At 35.4% G+C, this 16,855-nt stretch overlaps 3 protein-coding genes and 1 long non-coding RNA gene across 4 annotated transcripts in view; all 4 read left to right on the plus strand.

Annotated features, from left to right (window-relative positions):
* The window catches only part of LOC146062970 (IgGFc-binding protein-like), a gene marked incomplete at its 5' end in the record, with an annotated part of 33,311 nt that extends 31,804 nt beyond the window's left edge, over positions 1-1,507 (plus strand). Inside the window, 3 exons of the mRNA XM_083174979.1 lie at positions 755-922; positions 1,260-1,304; positions 1,473-1,507. Coding sequence (XP_083031105.1) covers positions 755-922; positions 1,260-1,304; positions 1,473-1,507 — 248 coding nt within the window. The remainder of the gene's footprint in view (positions 1-754; positions 923-1,259; positions 1,305-1,472) is intronic.
* Positions 1,508-3,463: 1,956 nt separating this feature from the next.
* On the plus strand, positions 3,464-6,107 carry LOC146062971 (uncharacterized). Its single transcript, XM_083174980.1, has 4 exons — positions 3,464-3,500; positions 4,206-4,373; positions 4,709-4,753; positions 5,932-6,107. Exons 1-4 carry the CDS (start codon positions 3,464-3,466, stop codon positions 6,105-6,107), a joined length of 426 nt encoding a protein of 141 aa, XP_083031106.1.
* Positions 6,108-6,435: 328 nt separating this feature from the next.
* On the plus strand, positions 6,436-8,201 carry LOC146064269 (uncharacterized). The gene is made up of 3 exons (XR_014471781.1): positions 6,436-6,481; positions 7,656-7,823; positions 8,158-8,201. It is a non-coding gene; the product is annotated as an uncharacterized LOC146064269 (long non-coding RNA).
* A 437-nt stretch (positions 8,202-8,638) lies between these two features.
* The window catches only part of LOC146062972 (uncharacterized), a 55,134-nt gene continuing 46,917 nt past the window's right edge, over positions 8,639-16,855 (plus strand). Inside the window, exons 1-8 of the mRNA XM_083174981.1 lie at positions 8,639-8,675; positions 9,380-9,547; positions 11,106-11,273; positions 12,828-12,995; positions 14,552-14,719; positions 14,917-15,057; positions 15,164-15,426; positions 15,947-16,031. Of these exons, the coding sequence (XP_083031107.1) occupies positions 8,639-8,675; positions 9,380-9,547; positions 11,106-11,273; positions 12,828-12,995; positions 14,552-14,719; positions 14,917-15,057; positions 15,164-15,426; positions 15,947-16,031 (1,198 nt within the window). The remainder of the gene's footprint in view (positions 8,676-9,379; positions 9,548-11,105; positions 11,274-12,827; positions 12,996-14,551; positions 14,720-14,916; positions 15,058-15,163; positions 15,427-15,946; positions 16,032-16,855) is intronic.

Raw genomic sequence — 16,855 nt, forward strand, 5'->3', positions numbered from 1 at the left:
CCCTTCAAATATGTTAATTGTGTCTGCCAGCACTACCTCCTCAGGCAGTGAGTTCCAAACTTTGACTGCCCGAACCGTAAAGAATCCCGCTCTTCAGATTTATCAAATTGCCTCTCCTAGAGTGTAAGGGGATGCCCGCTTGTCTTGTTCTTAGTCCTCAAGTTGAAAAGGGTGTCTGACAGCTCCTTATATTGTCTTATATCTGCTGCATAGTGTTTACAATTCTGAAAGTGTGCTGGGATCAGTAGCTTTAGGCGGGAGGAGGGTTAGGTTTCGGAACTAGTGGGGGAGGTCTTAGGTTTAGTTAGCAGAGGTGGGCTTGCTAGAGTTTGGCACTTATGAGCGGTTATAGGATTAGGCTGGGGGCAGGGGTATTGATAGTTGGGTTTGAAAGTAGGGTCTGGCACTAGTAGGGAGGGTTAGGCTGCAGGGGGAAGGTTAATTTAGGCTGTATGTGAGGGTTAGGTTGGAGCCATAGGAGAAAGGTAAGTATACTTTACTGACTCTTGTCCAGACTCTCTTCCTCCAGATGCTGCCATCAGTATTCTGACTGCCGACATCCCCACAACTGGTCTGTTCCCAACATAGTACATGCATCCTACATAAAATAAGATATATATATATTCATATATGACACATTTAATATATTACAGATTAAATTCCCCAAAACCTTGCACTCATACAATTGTTAGTAATTAATATTTGAATAGTGTGTTTAGAAATTACAATTCTTTAACAACTATCACATTTGTAGGTACCTCAAGTCCTTCTTTAGGATCTACAGATCATTCTACTATGGGAAGTTCTACTACTTCAGTTCCTACACTTACTACTGGTTCAACTACACCTGGTTCAACAACTATCATCCCTCCAGGATCATCATCTAGTTTAACAACGTCTACATATGAAACAACAACTACCGGTAGTTAGAACTTTATATTTTATTATACTGTAGGTCACCCAAATAAAAGCAAACACATTTGTATTGGTTGGAGTTAATCTTTATTTTGTAAAACAATACTTTTTATTTTATGTATATTAAACAACATACATAGTATCAAAATTACATTTTAACATTAATATCACAACTGGAAATATTGTTTTCTGTCTCAACTATAGATATATTGCACATGGATTGTAATTTTGATGCTGTTCTATGTAACTGGAAGCAATTTGTATTGTGTTCATTTACACAGTTTTTAGAAATACTGTTCCTAAAAATCTGATGATGTGTGTTGACTGAGTTCTGTTGTTTTTAGATAAACCATCAACCACCACTACCACCACCAAAACTACTTCATTAGGTAATTACTGCAATTTCCTTTGTTAATGTAATTACAGCATTTTCTTTTCACTGTACATAATACTGTCATAGAAAAAAACGAAATGAATATAAGATACCCTTTTCTATGGTAACATAACATTCTGATTAATTTTCTTGGGTTTTTTTAAATTTGTTTTTGTTTGTCTAGTCTGTGACTGGCAACATAGTTACAAACTGTGGTAACATAAGGTTGAATATAGACTTTTGTACATCAAGTTCAACCTGATCAATAAGAGATTGCTAAAGAATTGATCTTCCCGAATGAGTTTATTTATTTGATTATAAATGATGGTATAGAGTTGTTATATTGTCCATGCTTTGTGAAATCATCCCTACTCTAAACCATAAAAATAGGTTTGTTACGCTGTATGTTGTTCAGTGCTAGTAATTTATCCAGCCCCTTCATAAATATGTTAATTATATCTGCCAGCAATATCTTCTCAGGCAGTGAGTTCCAAACTCTGACTGCCCGAACCGTAAAGAACTCCTTTCTTCAGATTTAGCCAATCACCTCTCCTAGAGTGTAAGGGGATGCCCACTTGTCTTGTTCTCAGTACTCAAGTTGAAAAGGGTATCAGGCAGCTTATTATATTGTCTTATATCTGCTGTATAGTGCTTACAATTCTGAAAGTGTGCAGGGAGCAATAGCTTTAGGCCAGAGGAGGGTTATTCTTAGACACTAGTGGGGGGAGGGTTTAGGTTTAGGCAGCAGGGGTGGGGTTTCTAGGGTTAGTCACTTATGAGCGGGCATAGAATTAGGCTGGGGACAGGAGTTTTCGTGGTAGGGGTTTGAAATTAGGGGTTGGCACTAGTAGGGATGGTTAAGCTGCAGTGGTGAAAGTTAGTTTTAGGCTGTATGGAAGGGTTAGGTTGGAGGCATAGGAGAAAGCTGAGTATACTTAACTGGCCCTTGTCCAGATTCCCTTCCTCCAGATGCTGCCATCAGTATTCTGACTTCCGACATCCCCACAACTGGTCTGTTTCCTACATAGTACATGCATCCCACATACTGTAACATAAGATATATATTCCTACATGACACATATAATATATTACACATTTAAATCCCCAGAACCTTACACTCATACAATTGTTAGTAATTAATATTTGAATAATGTGTTTCTAAATTACAATTCTTGAACAACTATTCCACTTTTAGGTACCTCAAGTACTTCTTTAGGATCTACAGATCATTCTACTAGTGAAAGTTCAACTACTTCAGTTCCTACTAGTACCACTGGTTCAACTTCACCTGGTTCAACAACTATCATCCCTCCAGGATCATCATCTAGTTTAACAACATCTACATATGAAACAACAACTACTGGTAGTTAGAACTTTATATTTTATAATACTGTAGGTCACCCAAATAAAAGAAAACACATTTGTAATGGCTGGAGTTAATCTTTATGTTGTAAAACAATACTTTTTATTTTCTGTATAGAAAACAATATACATAATATCAAAATGACATTTTAACATTAATTAAACAACTGGAAATATTGTTTTCTGTCTCAACTATAGATATATTGCACATGGATTGTAATTTTGATGCTGTTCTATGTAACTGGAAGCAATTTGGATTGTGTTCATTTAGACAGTTTTTAGAAATACTGTTCTTAAAAATCTAATGAGATGTGTTGACTGAATTCTGTTGTTTTTAGATAAACCATCAACCACCACTACCACCACCAAAACTTCCTCATTAGGTAATTACGGCAATTTCCTTTTTAATGTAATAACAGCATTTTCTTTTCACTGTACATAATACTGTCATTGGAAAAAACTAAATGAATATAAGATACCCTTCTCTATGGTAACATAACATTCTGATTAATTTTCTTGGGTTTTTTTAAATTTCAATTTGTTTTTGTTTGTCTAGTCTGTGACCGGCAACATAGTTACATAGTTACATAAGGTTGAATATAGACTTTTGTACATCAAGTTCAACCTGATCAATAAGAGTTTGCTAAAGAATTGATCTTCCCGAATTAGTTTATTTATTTGATTATAAATGATGGTATAGAGTTGTTATATTGTCCATGCTTTGTTCAATCATCCCTACTGTAAATAATAAAAATAGGTTTTTAACCCTGTATATTGTTCAGTGCTAGAAATTTATCCAGCCCCTTCATAAATATGTTAATTATATCTGCCAGCAATACCTTCTCAGGCAGTGAGTTCCAAACTTTGACTGCCCGAACCTTAAAGAACCCCTTTCTTCAGATGTAGCAAATCGCCTCTCCAAGAGTATAAGGGGTTGCCCACTTACTCTTGTTCTCAGTACTCAAGTTGAAAAGGGTGTCCGACAGCTACTTATATTGTCTTATATCTGCTGCATAGTGCTTACAATTCTGAAAGTGTGCAGGGAGTGATAGCTTTAGGCCGGAGGAGGGTTATTCATAGACACTAGTGGGGGGAGGGTTTAGGTTTAGGCAGCAGGGATGGCTAGCTAGGGTTAGGCACTTATGATGGGGCATAGGATTAGGCTGGGGATAGGTGTTTGGTGGTAGGGTTTGGAATTAGGGGTTGGGACTAGTAGGGAGGGTTGAGATGCAGTGATGAAAGTTAGTTTTAGGCTGTATGGAAGGGTTAGGTTGGAGGCATAGGAGAAAGCTAAGTATACTTAACTGACCCCTGTCCAAATTCCCTTCCTCCAGATGCTGCAATCAGTATTCTGACATCCGACATCACCACAACTGGTCTCTTTCCTACATAGTACACATATACAACATAATATAGGATATATATTCCTACATGACACATAAACTATATTCCACATTCAAATCCCCAAAACCTTACACTTATACAATTGTTACTAATTAATATTTGAATAATGTGTTTCTAAATTACATTTCTTGAACAACTATCCCACTTTTAGGTACCTCAAGTACTTCTTTAGGATCTACAGATCATTCTACTATGGGAAGTTCAACTACTTCAGTTCCTACAAGTACCACTGGTTCAACTTCACCTGGTTCAACAACTATCATCCCTCCAGGATCATCATCTAGTTTAACAACATCTACATATGAAACAACACCTACTGGTAGTTAGAACTTTATATTTTATAATACTGTAGGTCACCCAAATAAAAGAAAACACATTTGTATTGGCTGGAGTTAATCTTTATGTTGTAAAACAATACTTTTTATTTTCTGTATAGAAAACATTATACATAATATCAAAATGACATTTTAACATTAATTAAACAACTGGAAATATTGGTTTCTGTCTCAACTATAGATATATTGCACATGGATTGTAATTTTGATGCTGTTCTATGTAACTGGAAGCAATTTGTATTGTGTTGATTTAGACAGTTTTTAGAAAAACTGTTCTTAAAAATCTAATGATGTGTTGACTAAATTCTGTTGTTTTTAGATAAACCATCAACCACTACTACCACCACCAAAACTACTTCATTAGGTAATTACTGCAATTTCCTTTGTTAATGTAATTACAGCATTTTCTTTTCACTGTACATAATACTGTCATTGAAAAAAACGAAATGAATATAAGATACCTTTCTCTATGGTACCATAACATTCTGATTAATTTTCTTGGTTTTTTTTTAATTCAAATTTGTTTTTGTTTGTCTAGTCTGTGACTGGCAACATAGTTACATACTGTGGTTACATAAGGTTGAATATAGACTTTTGTACATCAAGTTCAACCTGATCAATAAGAGATTGCTAAAGAATTGATCTTCCCGAATGAGTTTATTTATTTGATTATAAATGATGGTATAGAGTTGTTATATTGTCCATGCTTTGTGAAATCATCCCTACTCTAAACCATAAAAATAGGTTTGTTACGCTGTATGTTGTTCAGTGCTAGTAATTTATCCAGCCCCTTCATAAATATGTTAATTATATCTGCCAGCAATATCTTCTCAGGCAGTGAGTTCCAAACTCTGACTGCCCGAACCGTAAAGAACTCCTTTCTTCAGATTTAGCCAATCACCTCTCCTAGAGTGTAAGGGGATGCCCACTTGTCTTGTTCTCAGTACTCAAGTTGAAAAGGGTGTCAGGCAGCTTATTATATTGTCTTATATCTGCTGTATAGTGCTTACAATTCTGAAAGTGTGCAGGGAGCAATAGCTTTAGGCCAGAGGAGGGTTATTCTTAGACACTAGTGGGGGGAGGGTTTAGGTTTAGGCAGCAGGGATGGCTAGCTAGGGTTAGGCACTTATGATGGGGCATAGGATTAGGCTGGGGATAGGTGTTTGGTGGTAGGGTTTGGAATTAGGGGTTGGGACTAGTAGGGAGGGTTGAGATGCAGTGATGAAAGTTAGTTTTAGGCTGTATGGAAGGGTTAGGTTGGAGGCATAGGAGAAAGCTAAGTATACTTAACTGACCCCTGTCCAGATTCCCTTCCTCCAGATGCTGCCATCAGTATTCTGACATCCGACATCACCACAACTGGTCTCTTTTCCTACATAGTACACATATACAACATAATATAGGATATATATTCCTACATGACACATAAACTATATTCCACATTCAAATCCCCAAAACCTTACACTCATACAATTGTTACTAATTAATATTTGAATAATGTGTTTCTAAATTACATTTCTTGAACAACTATCCCACTTTTAGGTACCTCAAGTACTTCTTTAGGATCTACAGATCATTCTACTAGTGGAAGTTCAACTACTTCAGTTCCTACAAGTACCACTGGTTCAACTTCACTTGGTTCAACAACTATCACCCCTCCAGGATCATCATCTAGTTTAACAACATCTACATATGAAACAACAACTACTGGTAGTTAGAACTTTATATTTTATAATACTGTAGGTCACCCAAATAAAAGAAAACACATTTGTAATGGCTGGAGTTAATCTTTATGTTGTAAAACAATACTTTTTATTTTCTGTATAGAAAACAATATACATAATATCAAAATGACATTTTAACATTAATTAAACAACTGGAAATATTGTTTTCTGTCTCAACTATAGATATATTGCACATGGATTGTAATTTTGATGCTGTTCTATGTAACTGGAAGCAATTTGGATTGTGTTCATTTAGACAGTTTTTAGAAATACTGTTCTTAAAAATCTAATGAGATGTGTTGACTGAATTCTGTTGTTTTTAGATAAACCATCAACCACCACTACCACCACCAAAACTTCCTCATTAGGTAATTACGGCAATTTCCTTTTTAATGTAATAACAGCATTATCTTTTCACTGTACATAATACTGTCATTGGAAAAAACTAAATGAATATAAGATACCCTTCTCTATGGTAACATAACATTCTGATTAATTTTCTTGTTTTTTTTTTTTATTTCAATTTGTTTTTGTTTGTCTAGTCTGTGACCGGCAACATAGTTACATAGTTACATAAGGTTGAATATAGACTTTTGTACATCGAGTTCAACCTGATCAATAAGAGTTTGCTAAAGAATTGATCTTTCCGAATTAGTTTATTTATTTGATTATAAATGATGGTATAGAGTTGTTATATTGTCCATGCTTTGTTCAATCATCCCTACTGTAAACAATAAAAATAGGTTTTTAACCCTGTATATTGTTCAGTGCTAGAAATTTATCCAGCCCCTTCATAAATATGTTAATTATATCTGCCAGCAATACCTTCTCAGGCAGTGAGTTCCAAACTTTGACTGCCCGAACCTTAAAGAACCCCTTTCTTCAGATGTAGCAAATTGCCTCTCCAAGAGTATAAGGGGATGCCCACTTACTCTTGTTCTCAGTACTCAAGTTGAAAAGGGTGTCCGACAGCTACTTATATTGTCTTATATCTGCTGCATAGTGCTTACAATTCTGAAAGTGTGCAGGGAGTGATAGCTTTAGGCCGGAGGAGGGTTATTCATAGACACTAGTGGGGGAGGGGGGTTAGGTTTAGGCAGCAGGGATGGCTAGCTAGGGTTAGGCACTTATGATGGGGCATAGGATTAGGCTGGGGATAGGTGTTTGGTGGTAGGGTTTGGAATTAGGGGTTGGGACTAGTAGGGAGGGTTGAGATGCAGTGATGAAAGTTAGTTTTAGGCTGTATGGAAGGGTTAGGTTGGAGGCATAGGAGAAAGCTAAGTATACTTAACTGACCCCTGTCCAGATTCCCTTCCTCCAGATGCTGCCATCAGTATTCTGACATCCGACATCACCACAACTGGTCTCTTTCCTACATAGTACACATATACAACATAATATATGATATATATTCCTACATGACACATAAACTATATTCCACATTCAAATCCCCAAAACCTTACACTCATACAATTGTTACTAATTAATATTTGAATAATGTGTTTCTAAATTACAATTCTTGAACAACTATCCCACTTTTAGGTACCTCAAGTACTTCTTTAGGATCTACAGATCATTCTACTATGGGAAGTTCAACTACTTCAGTTCCTACAAGTACCACTGGTTCAACTTCACCTGGTTCAACAACTATCATCCCTCCAGGATCATCATCTAGTTTAACAACATCTACATATGAAACAACAACTACTGGTAGTTAGAACTTTATATTTTATAATACTGTAGGTCACCCAAATAAAAGAAAACACATTTGTATTGGCTGGAGTTAATCTTTATGTTGTAAAACAATACTTTTTATTTTCTGTATAGAAAACATTATACATAATATCAAAATGACATTTTAACATTAATTAAACAACTGGAAATATTGGTTTTGTCTCAACTATAGATATATTGCACATGGATTGTAATTTTGATGCGGTTCTATGTAACTGGAAGCAATTTGTATTGTGTTGATTTAGACAGTTTTTAAAAAAACTGTTCTTAAAAATCTAATGATGTGTTGACTAAATTCTGTTGTTTTTAGATAAACCATCAACCACTACTACCACCACCAAAACTACTTCATTAGGTAATTACTGCAATTTCCTTTGTTAATGTAATTACAGCATTTTCTTTTCACTGTACATAATACTGTCATTGAAAAAAACGAAATGAATATAAGATACCTTTCTCTATGGTACCATAACATTCTGATTAATTTTCTTGGGGTTTTTTTTATTTAAATTTGTTTTTGTTTTTCTAGTCTGTGACTGGCAACATAGTTACATACTGTGGTTACATAAGGTTGAATATAGACTTTTGTACATCAAGTTCAACCTGATCAATAAGAGATTGCTAAAGAATTGATCTTCCCGAATGAGTTTATTTATTTGATTATAAATGATGGTATAGAGTTGTTATATTGTCCATGCTTTGTGAAATCATCCCTACTCTAAACCATAAAAATAGGTTTGTTACGCTGTATGTTGTTCAGTGCTAGTAATTTATCCAGCCCCTTCATAAATATGTTAATTATATCTGCCAGCAATATCTTCTCAGGCAGTGAGTTCCAAACTCTGACTGCCCGAACCGTAAAGAACTCCTTTCTTCAGATTTAGCCAATCACCTCTCCTAGAGTGTAAGGGGATGCCCACTTGTCTTGTTCTCAGTACTCAAGTTGAAAAGGGTGTCAGGCAGCTTATTATATTGTCTTATATCTGCTGTATAGTGCTTACAATTCTGAAAGTGTGCAGGGAGCAATAGCTTTAGGCCAGAGGAGGGTTATTCTTAGACACTAGTGGGGGGAGGGTTTAGGTTTAGGCAGCAGGGATGGCTAGCTAGGGTTAGGCACTTATGATGGGGCATAGGATTAGGCTGGGGATAGGTGTTTGGTGGTAGGGTTTAGAATTAGGGGTTGGGACTAGTAGGGAGGGTTGAGATGCAGTGATGAAAGTTAGTTTTAGGCTGTATGGAAGGGTTAGGTTGGAGGCATAGGAGAAAGCTAAGTATACTTAACTGACCCCTGTCCAGATTCCCTTCCTCCAGATGCTGCAATCAGTATTCTGACATCCGACATCACCACAACTGGTCTCTTTCCTACATAGTACACATATACAACATAATATAGGATATATATTCCTACATGACACATAAACTATATTCCACATTCAAATCCCCAAAACCTTACACTCATACAATTGTTACTAATTAATATTTGAATAATGTGTTTCTAAATTACAATTCTTGAACAACTATCCCACTTTTAGGTACCTCAAGTACTTCTTTAGGATCTACAGATCATTCTACTATGGGAAGTTCAACTACTTCACTTCCTACAAGTACCACTGGTTCAACTTCACCTGGTTCAACAACTATCATCCCTCCAGGATCATCATCTAGTTTAACAACATCTACATATGAAACAACAACTACTGGTAGTTAGAACTTTATATTTTATAATACTGTAGGTCACCCAAATAAAAGAAAACACATTTGTATTGGCTGGAGTTAATCTTTATGTTGTAAAACAATACTTTTTATTTTCTGTATAGAAAACATTATACATAATATCAAAATGACATTTTAACATTAATTAAACAACTGGAAATATTGGTTTCTGTCTCAACTATAGATATATTGCACATGGATTGTAATTTTGATGCTGTTCTATGTAACTGGAAGCAATTTGTATTGTGTTGATTTAGACAGTTTTTAGAAAAACTGTTCTTAAAAATTTAATGATGTGTTGACTAAATTCTGTTGTTTTTAGATAAACCATCAACCACTACTACCACCACCAAAACTACTTCATTAGGTAATTACTGCAATTTCCTTTGTTAATGTAATTACAGCATTTTCTTTTCACTGTACATAATACTGTCATTGAAAAAAACGAAATGAATATAAGATACCTTTCTCTATGGTACCATAACATTCTGATTAATTTTCTTGGGGTTTTTTTTTATTTAAATTTGTTTTTGTTTGTCTAGTCTGTGACTGGCAACATAGTTACATACTGTGGTTACATAAGGTTGAATATAGACTTTTGTACATCAAGTTCAACCTGATCAATAAGAGATTGCTAAAGAATTGATCTTCCCGAATGAGTTTATTTATTTGATTATAAATGATGGTATAGAGTTGTTATATTGTCCATGCTTTGTGAAATCATCCCTACTCTAAACCATAAAAATAGGTTTGTTACGCTGTATGTTGTTCAGTGCTAGTAATTTATCCAGCCCCTTCATAAATATGTTAATTATATCTGCCAGCAATATCTTCTCAGGCAGTGAGTTCCAAACTCTGACTGCCCGAACCGTAAAGAACTCCTTTCTTCAGATTTAGCCAATCACCTCTCCTAGAGTGTAAGGGGATGCCCACTTGTCTTGTTCTCAGTACTCAAGTTGAAAAGGGTGTCAGGCAGCTTATTATATTGTCTTATATCTGCTGTATAGTGCTTACAATTCTGAAAGTGTGCAGGGAGCAATAGCTTTAGGCCAGAGGAGGGTTATTCTTAGACACTAGTGGGGGGAGGGTTTAGGTTTAGGCAGCAGGGATGGCTAGCTAGGGTTAGGCACTTATGATGGGGCATAGGATTAGGCTGGGGATAGGTGTTTGGTGGTAGGGTTTGGAATTAGGGGTTGGGACTAGTAGGGAGGGTTGAGATGCAGTGATGAAAGTTAGTTTTAGGCTGTATGGAAGGGTTAGGTTGGAGGCATAGGAGAAAGCTAAGTATACTTAACTGACCCCTGTCCAGATTCCCTTCCTCCAGATGCTGCCATCAGTATTCTGACATCCGACATCACCACAACTGGTCTCTTTCCTACATAGTACACATATACAACATAATATAGGATATATATTCCTACATGACACATAAACTATATTCCACATTCAAATCCCCAAAACCTTACACTCATACAATTGTTACTAATTAATATTTGAATAATGTGTTTCTAAATTACATTTCTTGAACAACTATCCCACTTTTAGGTACCTCAAGTACTTCTTTAGGATCTACAGATCATTCTACTAGTGGAAGTTCAACTACTTCAGTTCCTACAAGTACCACTGGTTCAACTTCACCTGGTTCAACAACTATCACCCCTCCAGGATCATCATCTAGTTTAACAACATCTACATATGAAACAACAACTACTGGTAGTTAGAACTTTATATTTTATAATACTGTAGGTCACCCAAATAAAAGAAAACACATTTGTAATGGCTGGAGTTAATCTTTATGTTGTAAAACAATACTTTTTATTTTCTGTATAGAAAACAATATACATAATATCAAAATGACATTTTAACATTAATTAAACAACTGGAAATATTGTTTTCTGTCTCAGCTATAGATATATTGCACATGGATTGTAATTTTGATGCTGTTCTATGTAACTGGAAGCAATTTGGATTGTGTTCATTTAGACAGTTTTTAGAAATACTGTTCTTAAAAATCTAATGAGATGTGTTGACTGAATTCTGTTGTTTTTAGATAAACCATCAACCACCACTACCACCATCAAAACTTCCTCATTAGGTAATTACGGCAATTTCCTTTTTAATGTAATAACAGCATTTTCTTTTCACTGTACATAATACTGTCATTGGAAAAAACTAAATGAATATAAGATACCCTTCTCTATGGTAACATAACATTCTGATTAATTTTCTTGGTTTTTTTTAAATTTCAATTTGTTTTTGTTTGTCTAGTCTGTGACCGGCAACATAGTTACATAGTTACATAAGGTTGAATATAGACTTTTGTACATCGAGTTCAACCTGATCAATAAGAGTTTGCTAAAGAATTGATCTTCCCGAATTAGTTTATTTATTTGATTATAAATGATGGTATAGAGTTGTTATATTGTCCATGCTTTGTTCAATCATCCCTACTGTAAACAATAAAAATAGGTTTTTAACCCTGTATATTGTTCAGTGCTAGAAATTTATCCAGCCCCTTCATAAATATGTTAATTATATCTGCCAGCAATACCTTCTCAGGCAGTGAGTTCCAAACTTTGACTGCCCGAACCTTAAAGAACCCCTTTCTTCAGATGTAGCAAATCGCCTCTCCAAGAGTATAAGGGGATGCCCACTTACTCTTGTTCTCAGTACTCAAGTTGAAAAGGGTGTCCGACAGCTACTTATATTGTCTTATATCTGCTGCATAGTGCTTACAATTCTGAAAGTGTGCAGGGAGTGATAGCTTTAGGCCGGAGGAGGGTTATTCATAGACACTAGTGGGGGGAGGGTTTAGGTTTAGGCAGCAGGGATGGCTAGCTAGGGTTAGGCACTTATGATGGGGCATAGGATTAGGCTGGGGATAGGTGTTTGGTGGTAGGGTTTGGAATTAGGGGTTGGGACTAGTAGGGAGGGTTGAGATGCAGTGATGAAAGTTAGTTTTAGGCTGTATGGAAGGGTTAGGTTGGAGGCATAGGAGAAAGCTAAGTATACTTAACTGACCCCTGTCCAGATTCCCTTCCTCCAGATGCTGCCATCAGTATTCTGACATCCGACATCACCACAACTGGTCTCTTTCCTACATAGTACACATATACAACATAATATAGGATATATATTCCTACATGACACATAAACTATATTCCACATTCAAATCCCCAAAACCTTACACTCATACAATTGTTACTAATTAATATTTGAATAATGTGTTTCTAAATTACAATTCTTGAACAACTATCCCACTTTTAGGTACCTCAAGTACTTCTTTAGGATCTACAGATCATTCTACTATGGGAAGTTCAACTACTTCAGTTCCTACAAGTACCACTGGTTCAACTTCACCTGGTTCAACAACTATCATCCCTCCAGGATCATCATCTAGTTTAACAACATCTACATATGAAACAACAACTACTGGTAGTTAGAACTTTATATTTTATAATACTGTAGGTCACCCAAATAAAAGAAAACACATTTGTATTGGCTGGAGTTAATCTTTATGTTGTAAAACAATACTCTTTATTTTCTGTATAGAAAACATTATACATAATATCAAAATGACATTTTAACATTAATTAAACAACTGGAAATATTGGTTTCTGTCTCAACTATAGATATATTGCACATGGATTGTAATTTTGATGCTGTTCTATGTAACTGGAAGCAATTTGTATTGTGTTGATTTAGACAGTTTTTAGAAAAACTGTTCTTAAAAATCTAATGATGTGTTGACTAAATTATGTTGTTTTTAGATAAACCATCAACCACCACTACCACCACCAAAACTACTTCATTAGGTAATTACTGCAATTTCCTTTGTTAATGTAATTACAGCATTTTCTTTTCACTGTACATAATACTGTCATTGAAAAAAGAAATGAATATAAGATACCTTTCTCTATGGTACCATAACATTCTGATTAATTTTCTTGGTTTTTTTTTATTTAAATTTGTTTTTGTTTGTCTAGTCTGTGACTGGCAACATAGTTACATACTGTGGTTACATAAGGTTGAATATAGACTTTTGTACATCAAGTTCAACCTGATCAATAAGAGATTGCTAAAGAATTGATCTTTCCGAATGAGTTTATTTATTTGATTATAAATGATTGTATAGAGTTGTTATATTGTCCATGTGAAATCATCCCTACTCTAAACCATAAAAATAGGTTTGTTACGCTGTATGTTGTTCAGTGCTAGTATTTTATCCAGCCCCTTCATAAATATGTTAATTATATCTGCCAGCAATACCTTCTCAGGCAGTGAGTTCCAAACTCTGACTGCCCGAACCGTAAAGAACTCCTTTCTTCAGATTTAGCCAATCACCTCTCCTAGAGTGTAAGCGATGCCCACTTGTCTTGTTCTCAGTACTCAAGTTAAAAAGGGTGTCAGGCAGCTCATTATATTGTCTTATATCTGCTGCATAGTGCTTACAATTCTGAAAGTGTGCAGGGAGCAATAGCTTTAGGCCAGAGGAGGGTTATTCTTAGACACTAGTGGGGGGAGGGTTTAGGTTTAGGCAGCAGGGGTGGGGTTTCTAGGGTTAGGCACTTATGAGCGGGCATAGGATTAGGCTGGGGACAGGGGTTTTCGTGGTAGGGGTTTGAAATTAGGGGTTGACACTAGTAGGGATGGTTAAGCTGCAGTGGTGAAAGTTAGTTTTAGGCTGTATGGGAGGGTTAGGTTGGAGGCATAGGAGAAAGCTGAGTATACTTAACTGGCCCTTGTCCAGATTCCCTTCCTCCAGATGCTGCCATCAGTATTCTGACTTCCGACATCCCCACAACTGGTCTGTTTCCTACATAGTACATGCATCCCACATACTGTAACATAAGATATATATTCCTACATGACACATATAATATATTCCACATTTAAATCCCCAGAACCTTACACTCATACAATTGTTACTAATTAATATTTGAATAGTGAGTTTATTAATTACAATTCTTGAACAACTATTCCACTTTTAGGTACCTCAAGTACTTCTTTAGGATCTACAGATCATTCTACTATGGGAAGTTCTACTACTTCCATTCCTACAAGTACCACTGGTTCAACTACACCTGGTTCAACAACTGTCATCCCTCCAAGATCATCAGCTAGTTTAACAACATCTACATATGAAACAACAACTACTGGTATTTAGAACTTTATATTTTATAATACTGTAGGTCACCCAAATAAAAGAAAACACATTTGTATTGGCTGGAGTTAATCTTTATGTTGTAAAACAATACTTTTTATTTTCTGTATAGAAAACAATATAAATAGTATCAAAATGACATTTTAACATTAATTAAACAACTGGAAATATTGTTTTCTGTCTCAACTATAGATATATGTCACATGGATTGTAATTTTGATGCTGGTCTATGTAACTGGAAGCAATCACAATCTGATAGAATAGACTGGATACGCTGGAAAGGCCCAACACCATCTGATTTGACAGGACCTTCCTCTGACCACACATCAGGAGGTAAAATTATATTATGAGCTTTTACTAATAATCCTAAATTACATGGTAATTTTTTTATTTCCAACATCCTCTACATCTCGAAATAACAATGAAATTAATATTCCAGATGGTTACTACCTCTACATTGATGGTGTATCGTCAAATGAAGGAGATAATGCAAGGTTGGAGAGTCCTGCAAATTGTTTCACTGGAAACCATTGCTTACGTTTCTGGTACCACATGTATGGAGATGCAAAGTACATGGAGCTGATAGTCTATGTATTAACAGAAGATGGATTGGAAATTGCTGACTCCCATAAGGGCAATGCTGAAGATGTGTGGCATTTAGCAGAGATCTTCCTACCAGAGAGTAGCAGTAACATTATTCAGGTCAGTGATGTGATATTTTATTTATTTGTTAACTGACTTCTCTACCAAGAGATTTTCTTGTAAATAACGATTTATGCCAAATGCACATGGAATTCTCTTAGCAGTAAAATGTTTTATGAATAGCAACAATAACATCCAATTATCTTTCAGTTATTTCTGTTTGATATAAAAGACTTTCAATGACTGAAATCAGGAGAAACAATAAATATTTATCACTTAACCAAACAAAGGTTTGACTAGAATATAAGAGATGTTGGTATATTATCTGTGTCTAGAATAGAGGTGCTGTTACAATATCTCTTAGGCTAGCAGAAGGCTGGAAATTCCTCTACATTTGTCATATAAATATGCAAAAGATTATTCTGTGACTGTGAGAAACCAAAACCAACAGACTTATTATTTATCAATGTTGTTTCTGTAATAGCCTGGATGTTACAGATCATTAATAAACAAGCTGGAAATTGATTGACTGATGTTAAGGCCAACATGGTTTTCAATCAGTTATATTTTGTTCTTTCAGATATTTATTGATGGTATCAGAGGTGAAACCTATCGCAGTGATGTTGCCATAGATGATATCTCACTTGCCCCTGGATTATGTATTAGTAAGTTGTTCTCCTGTATTTCAATGTTTTTTGCTTGGTCTTTTTAAGTGATTAGCTTGATATATACATTCATCAGCTATCATATAGTGGGCAATTATACATCTCTTGGCTGCTGTCTGAAAAAAAAGATACATCTTGAATTTAATCAAAATATTTTATATTCTTACTAACTGGAATGCAATAGTGCTCCCAAGTGGTAAAACAACTTGGCTTCACCATTCAGCAAGATTATTTCTATTACATGGGAGTACAGTAATTTATACAGTTTTTTTTTTAAATTTCAGTGTTATTTTTAATAGTGCACACAATAACAAACAATAAGTAGAGAATTAAGAAAAAAGTAAGATTTGGATTGTGTTGATTTTGACAGTTCTTAGAAATGTTGTTCTTAAAAATCTAATGCCATGTGATGACTGAGTTATGTTGTTTTTAGATAAAACATCAACCACCACCACCACCACCACCACTACCACCACCACCACTACTGCCACAACTACACCATTAGGTAATTATGGCAATTTTCTTTATAATACAATAACAGGTTTTTTTTTTTTTACAGTATTTAATAATTTAAGCAAATTTTTTTTATCAAATTCAATATGAGATACCTTTCGCTATGCAGGTCGTGGGTACGAATGTGGCACAATTAAGACTGTGCCAAAATTGGGACTATTTGTGCGGGCAGCAATACATTCATGGGAGCTCCCACACCCATGAAATCTTAGGGATCATGGGTGCATGCACAGTAAACAAACACATCCGCAGGCACACTCATCATAGCAAACAGCCTACATTTGCTACGATTAGCCTGAAGGATGTGCACT

The sequence above is a fragment of the Crinia signifera genome, chromosome 3 (genome assembly GCF_055691185.1).
Source record: "Crinia signifera chromosome 3, ASM5569118v1, whole genome shotgun sequence".
In the NCBI taxonomy this organism is placed as follows: Eukaryota; Metazoa; Chordata; class Amphibia; order Anura; family Myobatrachidae; genus Crinia; species Crinia signifera.

Excerpts from the sequence above, each read along its gene's own strand:
- LOC146062971 (XM_083174980.1), top strand. The coding sequence starts at position 3,464 with ATGTTAATTATATCTGCCAGCAATACCTTCTCAGGCA. Across the intron at positions 4,374-4,708 it reads ATATGAAACAACACCTACTG|ATAAACCATCAACCACTACT; the intron begins GTAGTTAGAACT and ends TGTTGTTTTTAG. Across the intron at positions 4,754-5,931 it reads CACCAAAACTACTTCATTAG|GTACCTCAAGTACTTCTTTA; the intron begins GTAATTACTGCA and ends TCCCACTTTTAG.